The 17,492-nt window shown below is 41.2% G+C and overlaps 1 protein-coding gene across 2 annotated transcripts in view; it reads right to left on the reverse strand.

The window, feature by feature from the left end:
* The window catches only part of LOC121903818 (neurogenic locus notch homolog protein 1-like), a 49,965-nt gene that overhangs the window by 17,393 nt on the left and 15,080 nt on the right, over window positions 1–17,492 (reverse strand). For both annotated transcript variants that reach the window (XM_042421211.1, XM_042421210.1), the window contains exons 3-16: window positions 15,992–16,254; window positions 14,919–15,257; window positions 12,451–12,573; window positions 12,108–12,341; window positions 10,180–10,335; window positions 9,530–9,715; window positions 8,658–8,771; window positions 5,291–5,404; window positions 4,857–5,090; window positions 4,667–4,777; window positions 2,969–3,161; window positions 1,556–1,701; window positions 1,299–1,412; window positions 435–554 (exon numbers count right to left, since the gene is read on the reverse strand). In XM_042421211.1, the coding sequence (XP_042277145.1) occupies window positions 435–554; window positions 1,299–1,412; window positions 1,556–1,701; window positions 2,969–3,161; window positions 4,667–4,777; window positions 4,857–5,090; window positions 5,291–5,404; window positions 8,658–8,771; window positions 9,530–9,715; window positions 10,180–10,335; window positions 12,108–12,341; window positions 12,451–12,573; window positions 14,919–15,257; window positions 15,992–16,254 (2,447 nt within the window). The remainder of the gene's footprint in view (window positions 1–434; window positions 555–1,298; window positions 1,413–1,555; window positions 1,702–2,968; window positions 3,162–4,666; window positions 4,778–4,856; window positions 5,091–5,290; window positions 5,405–8,657; window positions 8,772–9,529; window positions 9,716–10,179; window positions 10,336–12,107; window positions 12,342–12,450; window positions 12,574–14,918; window positions 15,258–15,991; window positions 16,255–17,492) is intronic.

Consider the following 17,492-nt stretch of genomic DNA (forward strand, 5'->3'; position numbering starts at 1 on the left):
AAAAAACAATAAAGTAACATCCATCCTTTCTTTAAATTGTAGCAGGTATATACAGGAAGTAAGATAAATCTTCATTGATCACAAGAAGGAAATTAAATACGTTTTTCTTCTTGTTCCTTCGGTTGTATGTTTGAGCGTCACTGCGCCAACTTTGATACTAAAAGGCTGTTTTTGACATTCACCTGCTGAAGGGGGAAAGTTTCCGTGTGTTCATCTTAAATCTGCGTTTAACATGTGGACGTATGATCGTGATTTGTGCCATCACAACTAGATTGGAGCCAACTGTGGTCCAGTATGCGATTTACACATGTGTGATGTGGAAACTTGAAGCCTCCAGTGCACATACTGTATACTGAGAAATAGGAGACATCTTGTGTCCATCAGCAATAAATGATCTCTAGAAGACACACAGGTATGCTGACATTGATGTTTACCTTGCCATCCTTCCGGACAGCCGCAGGAGAAGCTCTGATAGTCCTCTGACTCCTTACACACCCCTCCATGTTTGCAGGGTTTGGAGCTGCAGGGTGCCATCAAGGTTTCACAGTTCTCTCCTGTAACACACAAACACAAAAGCCCTCTTATTATAGCACTACTTTAATTAAAATGAATTACAAATGATGCTTAACTTTAACCTTCATTGTGTGCTATCACACTGAAGTCATGAACTTGGAGATAACCCAACCCAAATGGACACAGAATCATCTTTCAATCAGTGCTATCAGAAGATTTTAGCCAGGTCTGTCACTATTAGAGGCCTGCGGAGACATTTCCCTATCTGTTTCCACAACACACAGCTCGTACAGGAAGCCAGCTCCAGTTTCCGGCCATTGTGAAGACATTTGCTGTTCTGTGAGACAGGAAGCAGGCAAACAGGAAATGTGTCAAGCACCCCGTTCCCACCCCGGCACAAGCAAAAGCCTTTTATTATTCAAAGTCCTGTGGATTTTTCCAAAAAGACGACTCAACAAATACAAGAAAATGTGCCCTTAGACTTTCCATCATTATCTGTTTTGTCAAATAATAAGTGAGATGACATGAAAATATTTTCCAGCTGCCTTATCAGGGATGCTTTTGTATCGCAGAGGACCAGAGTGAGTCAGAGGTTCGGTGTCTTTCAGGTCTGAGGAAGTCTTGCTGCTGAACTTTACTCGACTGCTATTTCATCCGCAGCACATTTTTCCTCTTTGGCCAATAACTTAAAGCACACAGGCTGTGGAAACTATCCCCCAGTAAGGAAATGCCAGAACACCAGGCTAACATGGGTGTATCAAATATTTTCAATAATATTTTCATACCAGTGTAAGGCAGGATACAGATGCACTTGTAGCCTGCAACGTCGTCAATGCACGTCCCCTGGTTGAGGCAGGGGTTGGAGGCACATTCATTGATGTTGGTCTGACAGTTTGGCCCTGTCATTAGAGAGGACAACATATTACACACAATTCAGGTTAAGTAGAAGGTCGATGGTCAAGTGGATATATGGAGAGAAGTGAGGGTTGGAAAACAAACTCTGTAATCCAAAACATTCACACACACACACATAAATACTGACCGGTGAAGCCCATGCGACAGGTGCAAACATATCCGCTGGTCATGTCCTTGCAGGTGCCTCCATTCATACATGGGTTGGATTCACACTCATTGTTGTTGATGTCGCAGTTTTTACCGCTCCAGCCAGAGTCACACAGGCATTTATAGCTGAAGAGGAGAAAACATTTATAATTAAAGCTGTGAGCAGCGTTGGTCGGGACCTCGTACTCTCGCCCGTCATGATCAGATCATTTCACTTGTAATAAAAATGAGGGATATTTATTACAAGTGTGGTGTGCTTTTATTTTGAAAGATTGATTGACAGGATGAGAATTTTCTGCTGGGTGAGACATGTATGTCTTGCTCACACCTGTGTCATCAAAACCATGCAAGTTGGCGACACCAAATATCTGAGATGCCATAATCTTGAAGAAAACTATTAATTATACGTGAAGACCCGGAGACATTAATATGTTTGAATGATGATCTGTCCAGCATTTGATTTAAACAGCAATTAAAATCTCAACCGATAATTAAACGATGGGATTCAAAGTTTGGTATTGACGAAAGAAAGAAACTTTCATGATTATTTAAAGCTGTATCTAGTGCCGCAACAGAGGTAGATAGGTCTTCCCTGATAGCGGAAATGTCTGAATGAAGTCCACTGACCGCTAATTCTATTTTTGCAGATGTCAGTTTTTAGGGAGTCCAAAGCTTTGGTGAACAGATCAGGTGTTAAAGGCATGTTTCTTCAAATCTGTTCCACTTAGGCTTTAACCTGATCATATGAATTTTGATTCTGTTGAAATGTGAGATGGATCTGATAGATTTGTCTACTTTTTAAATGAAATTGTAGGATCACCTGAAGGAGCTTGCAGACAGCGTGTCTACATTGCCTCCGATGCTTTGATGAAATGAATAATTGAGTTTTGGTTTGATCTCTCTACAACATTCATACGGGCTGTGGCGGCCATTTTTGTTACATAGGTGGCACTAGAGAGCACATTTTGGCACTTTAGGGGGTTAATTTTTACATTTTATCAAATTTTTCACCAGAGATGTGCGTGCCAAATTTGGTGAGTTTTTGAGCATGTTTAGGGGGTCAAATTTATGGTTTAAGTCCCGTAATAATAAAGAAAGAATCAAACACATGAAAAACAATAGAAAAAAAATCTCAGTGATGAATCTCAGTCTAACAAACGCTTCTTTTATCTTGTTGATGCCTTAAAACCTCTTCTTTTATGTCAACACACCCTCAAAAATAATACACAAACAACACATCTGTCTCATAAATGAAATGTGTTGGTTTATATTGGATTGAAAGTACATTTTAAAGTTGATCTTTCTTTTATTACTATACCAGTATTTCGGTAATCTAGCGCTATTCAGATACCATAAAATCTACTGTCTTAGACCAGTTTATCGGCTGCCTCACCCGTTGATCTTGTCCTCACAGTGACCATGGATACAGGGATTGCTGAGGCACTCGTTGACCTGAGAGAAGCAGGTGGCATCGTGGTAACCTTCCGGACACACGCAGGTGAAGCTGTTGATGCCGTCGATACAGGTGCCGCCATTGTGGCAGGGGTTGATGGCGCACTCGTCGATGTTGATGTTACACATGGTACCTAAAAGAAAGCAGTGGATGCCTTGTTTACTTCCTGAAGAGTCTTAAACTTTGTAATCCCATCACATAAATGTTTTTTTATTTGTGTATAGACGTTAAAGTGATGGGTTTTAAAATTACTGCTACGTGTTTGCGACGCCTTTCAACCTGATAATCCTGTACTCTGTTTGAAGTATTATTTTAAGATACACCAACGCCAACCCACACAGCAGCAGACAAAGCCACCGCACAATGAAGTCTATATCTCAGTGCAGTGAATGTATCGATTTTCAGAAACATGAGGGGTTTTAAGTCCCTCTTTGTCGGCCACTTGAAGCATTGACGCCATTCAGGCCGGTGCCACGCATAACATAAAGGCAGCCCATTTAGCTTTAAAGCACGAACCGGCTTCCAAGCTTTTAAAAGCTCAACTTTCAGGAATCTTTCAGGGAATCTTTTCTCCTGCTCAAATCCCCGGTGACTGTGTGTGCCAGAGTGTGTGTGTGTGTCCTCTCTTTGTGTGGGAGGGCATCTTGCGTGTCCTAACAGCAGCAGGTTGGGGACAGGGTGGAGCTGGAAAGTGACACCGGTCGAGCCTCAGAGGAGCGTGCTCACTCGCCCGCCATCTGTCACCCTCCTCCTCCTTTTCCGTCCTTACCTTCAATCCTCCAATCCTGCACCTTTAAACACTCGTTTTGTGACCCGGTCACCTGAGAGATGAGCCAACCTGTCTTAAATCAGCTCTACAGCCACATCATGGCTTCCGGCAGATTACAGATCTGTAATGATTTTATACGGCAGGTCGGAGAGAGATGTGACCTCCACCACGCTAATGAGGAAAAACTCTCTAGATCTTAGTAGAAGGCAGCAAAATATGTACACATTATGCACACAAGCCTCCTACTTTGTTGTATCATTTTGTGTTCGTGTATATAAGTTCTTTAGGATTGTATTATTTGAATTAATCGCTGTCTTGTGATTATTTCTCTGTTTCCTTTTGTTTTCCTGATTAAAATCTAATACTCACTTACATATATTTCAGTTTTGGTAATTATGTAACATCAAAATTCATGCCAATAAAGCTTTTTTTGTTTGATATGAGAGAAGATGGCAAAGCCGTCTTGTCATTCAGAGCTAAATTTTGATGCACTCAGTTGTATTATCATTTGTATTCATTGTCTCATGTATGTGTACATGTACTTATTTCTGCACTCATGATGTCTTTTGCTGTAGTCAGGTCTCTCTTGCAAAGTAGATCTTGATCTCAATGAGATTACCTGATTAAATAAAGGCTTGGTCTTCTACATATTTCATGAAATTTGGTGTATTATACAGGCTTATGTGTAACTCATTCCTAAAATTCCAAACTTTCCACTCCCTCTTTGGGAGGCTGTAAAAGTTTCTACTTCTTCATTTGAGCTTTCATAAAGAGAAGAGTCTTCTAGCTTTCAGAAGTTGAGCTGAATCTCCTGCCATGTAACAGCTTCATCTCTCAAGAGTGAGCAATAACATGTGCGAGTTGCTTACCCGTGTACCCGGGCTCGCAGGCACACTCGTAGCCATTGATCTTGTCGATGCAGGTGCCGTAGTCACAGGGATTGCTCTTGCAGTCATCGATGTTGATTTCACAGTTGATTCCTGGTGAGAAAAATTGCTTTCAGTGACTAAAAAGTTCAGAAAAAGTTTGTATCTGTGTTTGTGTTTGTGTGGTCTCCACCTGTGGCGCCTTTAGGGCAGCTGCAGATGTAAGAGTTCTCTCGGTCCTGGCAGGTGCCGCCGTTCCTGCACGGCTGGCTCAGACACTCATTGATGTTGGTCTCGCACAGCCTGCCGGTGTAACCAGGGTTGCAGTGGCAGCTGAAGGAGGCCAGGCCGTCGATGCAGGTGCCGTAGTGGCAGGGATCAGAGTAACACTCGTTGATGTCTGTCTCACAGTGCTTTCCGGTGTATCCTGGAAAAATAGTTGTATCCTTTTGAGCTGATTTTCTCACTTTTTTTTACCTTTGTCATGTTTTTTTTTTAACATTTGGTATATTTCACAGGCTTAAATGTTTGTCTTTTTCCTACAACTTTAATGTTCCCACTCCCTACTCTACTACTCTACAATTTCAGCTTTTGTTAAAACTTTTTTTTTTTTGTAAATGTGTATACCTTCAGTGCACTCGCAGGTGTACTTGTTGGGCCCGTCTGTGCACTTGGCGCCATTTTTGCATGGTGTGCTGGCACACTCGTCAATGTCTATCTGGCAAAGGTTCCCAGTGAAGCCTGAAAAAACAACAAGAGGGTGTTATTGTGTGCATGTGTGCGTGAAGGAGTGTGTGTGTACAGACACGGCTACTGTGTTCTCACCATTTCAAACCAGTCCCAATCATAATCCCGGGCCCATACTATGAGGGCTCTCAACGAATCAGAAATCTGCATGTTAATTAACAACTGCGCAACACTACAAGCTCTCTATTTTCCCTTTCACTTCTTTTCAGCACGACTCCAAAAGGAGATGGGAGAGTGGGGGAACCAATTCGTTTAAAACGGGAGGGGGTGAGAGGGAGAAATGAGGGAAGAATGAAAGTTGCGAGGCCTCCTGACCAAGGGGTGAGAGACAAAGGAGGGCCTGTCTGCTCAACACAACGCCAAACTGAGGCTGTTGCCTCCTTTGTCCCCCAAAACTTTTCCATCACAATGCGCATTCTCCTGTCTTGCTTTCACTACTTCTCCTCTAACCCCCCCCTCCACTCCCTTCCCGCCTCTAAAAAGAGCCAGCTTGACCTTTGACCCTTTACTATTCAAACTCCTTGTCTTTCAGAATCAACCAGCAGGCTTTCTATTTTTTTCCCGAAGTTATTCTCATCTCACGTTTACTTTCTTCCGCCTCTCCTTTTTTCCCCTTTTGTCACATGATGGTACAGTCCAAGGACTAGTAGGATGTTGTCTGATGAAGAGATAAAGTGCTACTTCCCCTCCCTGTGCCCCCCCCCCCCCCCCCCCCCCGCCAGGAACACACAGGTGTTTTTTTAAGACCGACTAAGTTGCTTCTAATCTGGTGAGGAAGTATTTGTGTGGCTAGCGGTGAGCTGATGTCTCCCACTGGACTCTGTTAAAACCATTCACTGTTTTCTGACTTGGCCGCACGCATACACATGACGTGAGGACTGCAACGTAGACACAGCAGAGACATGCGTACACATTTACACACACGTATACAAACTGTGGTTGGAAACTATCAAGGGTTCAGAAAAAGAGGAAGATATAGTAAATAATGCTTTATTAATGATTAATAAATCATTTATTAATCAGTTTCCAGCCACTGATAACATCGTTTGGGCTGACAGGTTGTGAAAAATCCCTTTGGCTGTTTGGACTAAATGACCACTTACTTTCAGGAAAAGAGCTGCAGGAGGATTTGGACCCAAATCTATTTATTAATACCTGTTAAGCATTTATTAATGATTACCGACTAATGATTTATAACTGCATTATTACCAAAAAGGAAAAATAAACACCTCCAAAGGATAAGTAACTGTTTATAAATGGTTTATAAGTTATAATTAATGTCTTATTAATGGTAAATAATACGTAATTTACTGATGTTTTATAGATCAATTATGAAGAACAAAGAACAAATTTTGGGTAGCTGTGCTGTGAATTTCCATTGGCTGGTATTAATCTTTTCTCTTTGGTAATAATGTCGTTATAAATGTTGGTAATCATTAATAAATAGTTCAAACATATTAATAAATGGATTTCAGTCCAGAGAATATGTGGTCATATGGTCCGATCAGTCAAAGTGATTCTTGACAACCTTGCAACCTAAAAGTTCTTATAAAAGGTGCAGCAGTAGAATTGAAGCACTAACCTCGCATCAATAATTAATAAAACAGACAAGATCATAAAAAAGAAACTTAAGCAACTGAAATATGGAAAATCAGCTGTTTGCAGACCAAGAAGGGAAAACAACACCAGTCTCTTCTGTAAGCGGCGCCAGTTTCCAGCAGTGGGAAATAAGTAACGAAAAGCGGTAGAAATTGAGTGTTTATTTGCCAGAATGTGATGCAAATGTACGTTTCTTCACAGTTCAGTTACAGCGCTCTTGAGTGAAATCAAAAAAAGGCAAAAAAAAAAAAAAAAAAAAGCATTTCTCACCCAGATGCACACATATGCATACGCACACAAACGAACGGTGAAGCAGAAATGCAAGCATGCACCGAGGCACAGACAGACATGCACCTCAGCAGCCAAAGAGGGATTTATCCCCAGACTGCTGGAATCAGACATTTCAATGGCTCTCAGTGGGGTTTCCATGGCTATTCCATGTACAGAAATGAAAAGAGGGGACCCTCGCCTCGGGCCTGGCTCGCAACAGGGACAAATTTACATCTCAAGCAGGGCGGTTAAGACCCCTCCCCCTTCTTTACCCCTCCCTTCCTGCTTCAACATAACGGTTTGTGCGTCTCAAACTCCCCCCCCCCCCCACCACCACCACCACCACCACCATCCCTCCATCCTCCCTCCCTCCCAAAAAAACACTCACCACCGCCACTTTGTGCTGCTTCCTCACATAACCCTTTCTCACTGTCACACACAGAGTTTTCTTAGACGTTAAGCTCTTGTGTTCACTCGTGTACCCCCTCTCTATTAATTCTAAAGCTTTCTTGTTGGGGTGTCTTTCTTTCTTTCCTTCTTCCTTTCTTTTTCTCTCAACAGGAGGAATCCTGCCTCTCTCCACCCGGGCCGCCTTTGATCCGCCCGACTCGAAGCTTCGCTATTTGCCTCCCCAAAAATAAAGAAAGAGAAAAAAAAAAAAAAAATCACTTCCACCTCAATGATCTCGCTCAAAGAATGCAAAACAAAAAAACACATTTGGGGAGATTTGAAGAGCCTTCCTTTCCCTTCTTCCTTTCTCTTTTTCCTCTCTCTCCGTGATTCAATAGTTGCATTCCTTCACCCCTGAATAAAACATCAATACCTCTTATCCAAATAGTGTAACAGCAATGGTATTTCTGGAAAGAAAAGGCTGCCGTTAAACAACTAGCCGCCCTCAAAATAGACCAAACGACTACCTCATTCGCCACCACAACACAGAAAATATTTTATGGAGCATAGTCGTAGCTCTGCCTGCTATTATTAGCTCTCCCTTGTTCTCAGTCACAATCAAAAAGTCTTGTTTAGATCTACAAGTTTCTGCTCACTCATCAAGACTTTGTAGAAGGGATAAGAAACTTGTTTAAAAAGTTCAAACTTCCTCAAGCCTTTCCCTATAGATTTTTTTCCCTCTCCTCCTCGATTGCTGCGTTCATTCTGGGCTACCCGGGCCTGCGTAAGCCTGCCTCAGGGCTGGGATTAGTGCCCGTCCAAAAGAGGTGTTTGTGTGTGTGCGAGTGTGTTTGTGTTTCAGAGGGAGGAAAAAGCGAGGTAGAAAAGAGAGATCGACCTCAGTGCCCCCTGGCCCCACGCCCCCTCCCTGCATCATCCCTCCCCCCCCCCCCCCCCCCCCTCTTCTGCAGCAGTACGGCAGCCTCACCTGTGGGGCACTGGCAGTGGAAGGCGTTGATCTTGTCGATACACTTGCCGTTGTTCAGGCAGGGGCTGTTGGCGCACTCGTCCGTATCGATCTCGCAGAACTCCCCCTCGTAGCCTGGCCAATTAGCAAGGGAGGAACCAGGAGGGAGATGTATCGGTTAGACAGAGACACGCACTGAGAAGCATTTTCACACTGCTGTTATACACCGCTGTGATGGCTTGAAATTATAAACAGTGGCTCAGATAAAGTGATCTATCGGGTCGTCTATAAAATGTCTTCAAATTTTGCTCGACCAACAGTCCAAAATCTAAAGATTTCTAATTTACATTTCATCATAAAATCAGCAAATTCGCACAATTAAGAGGCACGAACCAGCGAATGTCTGGCATTTTTGGTTAATAAGTGAAGTTTTAAACATTTAATCAATTATCAAAAATAATTCTTTTTTTTGTTGATCGAGCAATTGATTAATTGACTTATTGTTTCAGCAGGACCATGTAAATAGAAGGAGATCAGGGGCATGGACAAATTAGGCATGTTCTCAGCTGTTAAATCAGCTTTTGGAGTATTTACTCTTTTCATTTTATGAGAGACAAATTTTAATTCATGTCAAGTTAATTACAGGGAAAAGTACAGATACCTTTCTGATGCCTTGTTAAGCTGCAGGAACTAAAATTGTACTGATTCAACCTGAACAGACGACCGGTTGCCAAAACTAAATGAGCAACTTGTAAGTGTGTGTGACTTGCTTGTAATGAGGCCATTTGAGTCTCAACTTTTAGTTAACAGTGAGATTTCTATTTTATTTCAGGGTAACAGCAGTGTGATAAAGTCCCTTTTCTGGTCAAACTGTGACTAACCGTATGTCTTACCTGGCATGCAGATACAGTGGAAGTCTCCTATTTGGTCCAGGCAGGTGGCCTCGTTCATGCACGGGTTTGACATGCACTCGTTGATGTCCAGCTCGCAGCGTGCCCCCACGTAACCACGCTGGCACTTACACTGGAACGAACCTTTGGTGTTTATACACTTCCCTGCGTGCTCACACGGGTTGGGACCTGTTTAAATACATTAATACTTTAATTTTACTTTACGCTAACAGGCCATCGTGTATGTACAAGACGTACTGTAGCAAGAAGATATTTGAATGTGATTACATGACAATGAGATGATTTGGGTGGTTTAGTGTTGTTTGCTGAAGCCAAAACCAAAGCCAAGACTGTGTATGATTGCAGCAATAATACCCTTGAGGGGGTTATTTACTGCGATTATGGGTATAATTATGGGTACCAAAGTACCCATAATAGCAGGAAAGAATGAGCTTGTATTTTGGCTTCTATAAAAGAGTTACGAATGGACTTTATTGATTGAAAAGCTCTTGTCAGCAGTATAATTAAATGAATGAAAATCGATGTTTTATGGAATTCATTAGAGAAGTTTAAATGTGTCCTCAGTCTGAAGCTGATCATCATAACATGACAGAGAGACAGAGAGTTGGCAGGTCAGGCGGTGTGAGTTTTACCCAGAGAGCACTCGTCGATATCCAGATCACAGGAAGTACCCACGTAGCCCGGAGGGCAGGTACAGAAGTGATTTCCACTGACGGGGTTGGTGTCACAGTTGGAGCCCTTCTGACACGGGTTGCTGATGCAGGCGTCGTCCAGCTGGCACAGCAGACCTGGTGCACAACAGAGGAGAGGTAGACTTCACTATACTGAACTACACATCCTCACATCATTTATGTCTGATCCTCCAGCCGGTTTAAACTTCTCTGAGATGATTTTATGATCTGCAACACTGTGAAATATACCAACAAAATGAAAAAGTCACCCCTATACTAGCACTGTTTTGTTTACTTTCCATTTGTAATTGTCAGTGCTGATTGTTTTACTCACGAGAAATGTGCTCTAAGCACAAGTCTGAGCTTTTTGTTTAACAGGAAACATATTTAACATGGAATGACAAGTTGAGGTGAAGTGAATTACAATCAAAGGGAAATTGACGAAGTACAATATATAGTGTTCGACAGACATACGACGTGTGTTTGCTCTGAAACACCACCGTATTTACATTAAAGATTTGAGTCTATTTGGGGAAGAAAAAGGAGGTTCAAGTAAAGAAAACAAAAATAACGGAAGTAACATCTTCAAGTGGCAGCAAGAAGTTAACTAAATATCAAAATGTAGAAATTATATGTCACCTGAAACCTGTAAAAAACATGTTGGAAAAGTGGCAGATCTTATTAGTTGGGAGGTTGGAAACAAGAAATATCCGGCATTTTGGCTTTGAGAGGTTGTGATTGATCGAGTGTCAGAATGGTTGAATTTTTTTCCAAATAGACTGATGGATTTATCTATTGTTTCAGCTCTAATCTATAGTTGTTTGCATTTCTGTCTTCATGTAATTTTACTGCCTCATGACTCATGACGACAGCTGATCTGTTGGAACTTTTTTTTTTTCCAAATTAAATCCGTTCAGTCTGTGGTTCAGTTAAAGGCACCAAAACCACAGGAAAAGCAAAAGACCGACATTTGTTACAGCCTTTAATTTAAGTTAGTTTTAATTCCACAACCCACAATAAAATGTCAATTAGTCAAAGTCTAAGCAATTTAAGCTTGTAAAAATCAGCATTAAAGCCTCTGGAAATCTGGCTTGAAATAGTAAAAATGCATATATGATATCAAAGTTGAATGTCTCATTAAGCAGCCACAAAAATCTGAGTAAGAATAAATGTTCATAACTATTAGAAAACCGTGTTCAAAAGAAAACAGCTCATTTTGGTGTTTAAACCGTCTCTTACGACTATGTACACATGGCAGATCTTGTTTTGATTGACACTGGCTACTGAGGGTTGGCTAACTACAGCCACTAACGACTGGGTTTCCACAGTGCGGAGCCATGCTTCGAACTCACTGAGACTATATTAAATGTACCATCATCAATAAAGGAGGCAGAGGAATAGCTAAACGTAAGACAAACCGAGCAAGAGAGAGCAGGAGAGCGAGAAGGAGACAGCGAAGCCATTGCTAATTGCTAAGCTAAAGTAACTGGCAGGTCTGAAAAGTGTGTAAACAACTGTGTGACATGAGCAGAACTAGTGTAAATTTAAATGTACGGCCGGTAATTAGCTACAGTAATGAAGAAAATAGCAAAAATAACTGGGTTGAGATGCAGAAACACTACCAATGACACAGAAACTCCGGCAAAACTGCAGCACGTCACGTTGTTTATGATTGGTTCGCAAAATTTATTGCATCATTTTCATAATATATGTCCAATAAAATGACAATATTTCAAATTTGGATTGAAAACTAATTTCTAATACTTTTTAGATGTTTACTATTATGTACATAAGACCCTAAATTCCATAGTTAGAAAGCTATTGTGGATTTGGGTTTCCAGGGGCTTTAATAGCTAAATTCCCATAAATTATAATAAACAACAACATACCTGTGCGGCCATGAGGACATTCGCAGAAGAAAGAAGCTACACGGTCATGACAGGTGGATCCATGGTGGCAGGCGGCACTGGCGCAGTCGTCGATGTTGTCACTGCAGTCATCCCCGGTCCACCCGTTCACGCACACACACTGGTAGCTGCCGTAAGTGTTGTGGCACGTGCCACCATTTTGGCAGGCGTTGGGCATCAGTTGGCACTCGTCAACATCCTCTGTGCAGAGCTGACCTGTGGGAGAACCAAGGGGTCAGAGGATTATATCACAAAACAATTTGTCTTATGGGCTTAAGTGTGTATGTATGAGTTGACAGATTTACGGCGTCATCACAACACAAACCTGTAAATTCTGGTTTACACTGGCAGTTGTAGGTGTTGACTCCATCAACACAGGTCCCTCCATTATGGCACTCATGCCCCGGACAGTCATCTATGTTGTGGTTGCAGTTTTTTCCTGTGAAACCTGTGACAGAGAGAGCAGATAGTAGTAACAGACTCCCATGAATATGTTTCCTTTGCTCTTTCACTGCGTCATTTCTACTGCCGGAGGCCTCAGATTTTCAGTTACTCATTCCTCCTGGTTTGAAAACAACATTTTCCCATTTACAACAAAGGGAGGGAAACCTCTCTACGGTTAAATGTGGTCAACTGTCTTTTTCCTCCCTAGAAAGAAGGCAGCTGTACCCTCTTGAGGTCTGTGGCAACTTCACTATGTAATAACATTCACTCTGTTATACAGTTACACAACAGGCAACCGCTGGACTGTACCAATGGCATGTTGGGTAATGCAACATGAGCTAACCCAGTGCAAGTCACTGCTCAACTGTTTTTTGTTCCCTTTAAAGAAAAACTTAAAAATCGATTAATGTACAATTATTTTTCACTTATGAATTTAAGGCATAGAGCTAATTGAGCTGACTTACTGGTTGTTTTATGTTTCTGTTAAAATGTTTAACAGGTTTTAAGAAAATATATTAAATTTCAGCAAAATATAATGAGAATTGGTGCTTCCATTGCTTGAGATGATTACATAATTGCTCTTCAATAACTTTGTTCAGTCTTCACCCTTCATTGCAGCTTTGTTTTGTTTAAATAAATGAATTTATCTTTTCTGTATCCTGTGGTGTTCTTTATTAAATACTGTGGTGACAGAGACATGTGTGACATACAACTAGGTCCCCATGTCTGGACTCAAATTGGGGACGTTGCAAACATACATAACCGACACTCCTGCTGTTTTTATTTCATCATTTTATTTTTTTTGGGCTCTCTGGTGCAGTGGAGGCATGTGATGTGACCGATATCACTCTGATATATCTCACGTCTTTCAAGATGCCAACTAGGGCGTCAACTAACGATTATCTTCCTTATCTATTAATCTGCTGATTATTTTCTTGATTGACTATTTCGTCTTCATGTGTCTTGTTTTGTTCGACCAACAGTCCAAACCCCTAAAAAAAACAGATTACTGTCATGTTTGACAAAGAAAAGCATTAAATCATCACATGTGAGAAGCTATTATTTGGCATTTTTGCTTAAAAAGATTATTCGACTAATTGTTGCAGCTCTAATGCCAACTTCTTCACCTCAGCCAAGCATTAGACTGTATAAAATAGTATTGGAATATAAAAACAAGTGAATGGAAACATCCCTACTGACACTAGTTTACAGTGTAACAGAAGGAAAGCTTAAATCAGTAACATTAGTCAGAGATAAACCTACAATAACAGATTTTTTGGCCGTGTCAGTGCAGCGGAAACAAGCTGTGTACACAAAACTGACATATTATCACCAATATTATATTGTAGTATAAATGTATTGATTATAGCAACCTAAGAACAATCACCTAACTACCGGAAGTGTGAAATGTTGGGAAATTTTCTTTAACCTTTTCGAGGAAAAGCCTGTTATGACAAGCAGGAGATCGAGGATGTGAAAAAGATGAGATGGAAAGTTGCCACACAGATTCATTATGAGGATTTCTGGACTTGGTGGAAAGCGGACAAAAACAAGCCAAACTAAATCTGCGTGGAGGTGATGAGGTGGTGGGCGGGACTTTTGTCCCACCAAGCTTTGCTTCGCTTGGCTTTGTGAAAAGGATGTTGTCCTTTGACCATTTCCTTATGATAAGCCCCGATGCCTTCCTGCTCTCCCTTGTTCACACACTGTATACACCCAAGCAGAAACACACATGTACACACACACACACACATACAGGACACAACATAAGCAGGAACAGCCCTGCCTTGAATGACATCATCGCATAACTAGCCGGCACTGACATTTAAATTCGATTTGAGACTTCAGGAACACTGTGTATTTAAAAATAAGTAACGTGACCTGAAATTGAAAGGATCAAACGATTTACGTCAGCTTACAAACGATTGTTACTTCAACTAAAGCTGCAACAATTAGTCGTTAATCGATTAGTTCATCGACTGGAAATTAATCAGCAACTATTTTGATGATCAAATAATTGTTTTAGTCGTTCTTTTAAGCAAAAATGACAAAATAAATGCTGGTAACAGATTCTCAAATGTAATGATTTAATGCTTTTCTTAATCATACATGGTAGTAAGATTAATATTTGGGGGTCAACAGAGCAAATTTGTAGGTCAAAGTTCACCAGAGTTGAAAAGATTCACTTTAGCCCCATGAGTGAATCCCTTGACGCCATAATTTCATTGGAATAAATTGATTTTGCCGCAACAATTCACCAGCTAGGCCTGAACAGCATATCATCAGCATCAATAAAGACTTCACCTCTAATGTAGCTCCCTAACCATGAATGTAGTGTAATGTCTCTACCTGGCACACAGGAACATTCGTAGCTGGTCTCTCCTTTCTGGATGCAGGTGCCTCCATTATGACAGGGCGACGGGTTGCAGGGCAGGTAACGGCTCTCACAGTACTTGCCCGTGTACTCTGCCGGGCACTGGCACCGGTAGCCGCCGACCTCGTTGATGCACACCCCGCCGTTCTTGCAGGGTGACGGGCTGGTGTCACACTCATTGACGTCCTGTTTGCAGGTCTTTCCGGAGAAGAAGGGTGTGCAGGTACAGATGTAGTGGGACTCAATGGCCGAGCACTGGCCGCCGTTGGCACATGGATTTGAGGCACAGGGGTCGGCTTGTTGGCACAGTTTACCTGAAGGCATACGGAAATAGTGTTCAAATGTCTAATATATGCCTGTCTAGCCATTTTTCTCAGGGTCAGAGGTTTATTCTGATTTTAAACATCAATTAAATACCATTTACGTTACTTGAATTGTTTTTGGTGCAGTCTCTGAATTTATTAGCTCATATTTTGCAACGGAGCAAGTCATCTTCCTTTGACAAAATGTTTCACATTTACTTTAGTAAACAGAATCAGAAAAACAAAAAGAAAAAGAATTCTCAATGTGACAATTCAGCGTTTTGAAAAGTCCTGATTGATGGCATTTTTTGAAAACCCATTTTAAAAACCAAAAAACGACCTTCTGTCTGAGAGTTAGATGAGAAAAATGATGTCAGTCTCTTATCTGTCCATTCAATATGAAGTTTGAGCCAGGAGATGGTTAGCTTAGTTTAGCATTGAGACTGGAAACAATGACACAGCTAGCCTGGATCTGTCCAGTAAAAGAGATGTACTAATTAGTTATTAAACAAACAAGATATAACACCTTAATTAGTGAGCTTTAGAGGTGCTAGTAGCTATAGGTTATGCTAAACTTAGCTAACTGTCCCCTAGCTGTAGCTTTGTATTTTGCAGACATGATTAACAGATATGAAAGTATTGAGACTCTAAACTATTCCCAATCATCTTGTGAGCCCTCACATACTGTATATGCAGCCCATGGTTGAACACAACTGCTGGACTGTCATAAAACTGTTGTGTGTTACCTGACCATCCAGGTGGGCAGCGGCACTTGTATGTCATGAGGCTCTCAAGCTCGCAGGTGCCTCCGTTGCGACACGGCGAGTTGATACAGGCGTTGTCGATGGGGGTCAGGCAGCGGCGGTCGGTGTAGCCCAATTTGCAGGTGCAGCTGTAGTCGACCGTGTTCCCCTTGGACACGGCCTGACACATGCCGCCATTCATGCATGGTGAGCTGGCGCACGGGTCGGGAAACTGGCACCTGCTTCCTACATATCCGTCCCGGCACCTGAGGAAAGATGAGTGAAGAGGTCAGCAAAAGTGTTTCCAGCAGTTCCAGAAAGTTTTCTCCTGAATTTTCCTCTTAAAATAACGATACAGACTCAACGGGAAACTCTTGGATGTTACTTCCTTTAAATTATTTAATCAAATGCATTGACTTGTAGTGGGATTTCGCAGTTCTTTCTACTTGCACAGACTAACTTGCCTTTTGTTATGGCCCTGCATGCTATTTGAATGTTGACTGCTGTGCTAAATTTATGGTCATATATGAGATCATTTAGCTCCTTTCACTAGCAGGGATTTACAATGTTTAACTTATTCTAAGAGGCTCGTTAAACTTATCTACATACTGTTAATTGTTTATTTATTGTATAAAGTCACTTATTCAAAGTCAACAAAGAAATGAAAGTTTAATCTTTTGTATTTATGGTTAGGGTTATGGTTCTGTTCTTATGACTGAGTTGTTGTTCATGCTACGATGTCATGCTGTTTTTCCTATGATTGTTAAAAAAAACCTGTAAAATCTTTTTTGTTACTTTTGAGCCTCGCTGCTACGTGCAGCTCACAAACATCCAGTAATTGATCTAAAATAAGCTCAGCTCACCATTTAGCATACCGTCAAACTCCAACAAAACATCAATTCATGTCATTTCCTTCATCATGATGGATTACTTTTTAAGTATGACCAGTTAAAAATTCAGGAATTTCAGACTGGACTTTGGCCTGATGACTTTAATTGTATGGAACTCAGACACAAGGTTGGTTTTTTGATCAATTTAGCTTCATCATACCCCTGCTGTGACTAGAAACCACAAAAATCAAACTACTCCTTTAAGTAATTAATTACCAAACAAAACAAAATGTTTAAAATACCACAAAGAACCATTATATCATTAATACGAAGAATGTATAACTCAACAAAAAATCCACAAAATATATTTGTCCACTAATAAATGTCCATTCTTTATTTATTTTCTTCGTTTTATGACTAGCATCACAAAGAGCGGGACCAGTCAAAGGGAATCCCAAACACTATTTATACCTATCCAATCTTTTTCAAGTCAGCGCTGATTGAACAGTTCACAAGGGTAAGACAACACTTAGAACTTGCGAGGGTCATCCTTTTGTGTGCTGTTGTGCTCATAAATCAGCTGCTTGGTGTGATAGCTTGTGCCTTCAGTACTAAATATCCATGTCTCTTAAAAGACAGTCCCGCAATGCTGTTTTTACAACGCAGCAACGCAG

Source organism: Thunnus maccoyii, chromosome 9, assembly GCF_910596095.1.
Source record: "Thunnus maccoyii chromosome 9, fThuMac1.1, whole genome shotgun sequence".
Taxonomy (NCBI): Eukaryota; Metazoa; Chordata; class Actinopteri; order Scombriformes; family Scombridae; genus Thunnus; species Thunnus maccoyii.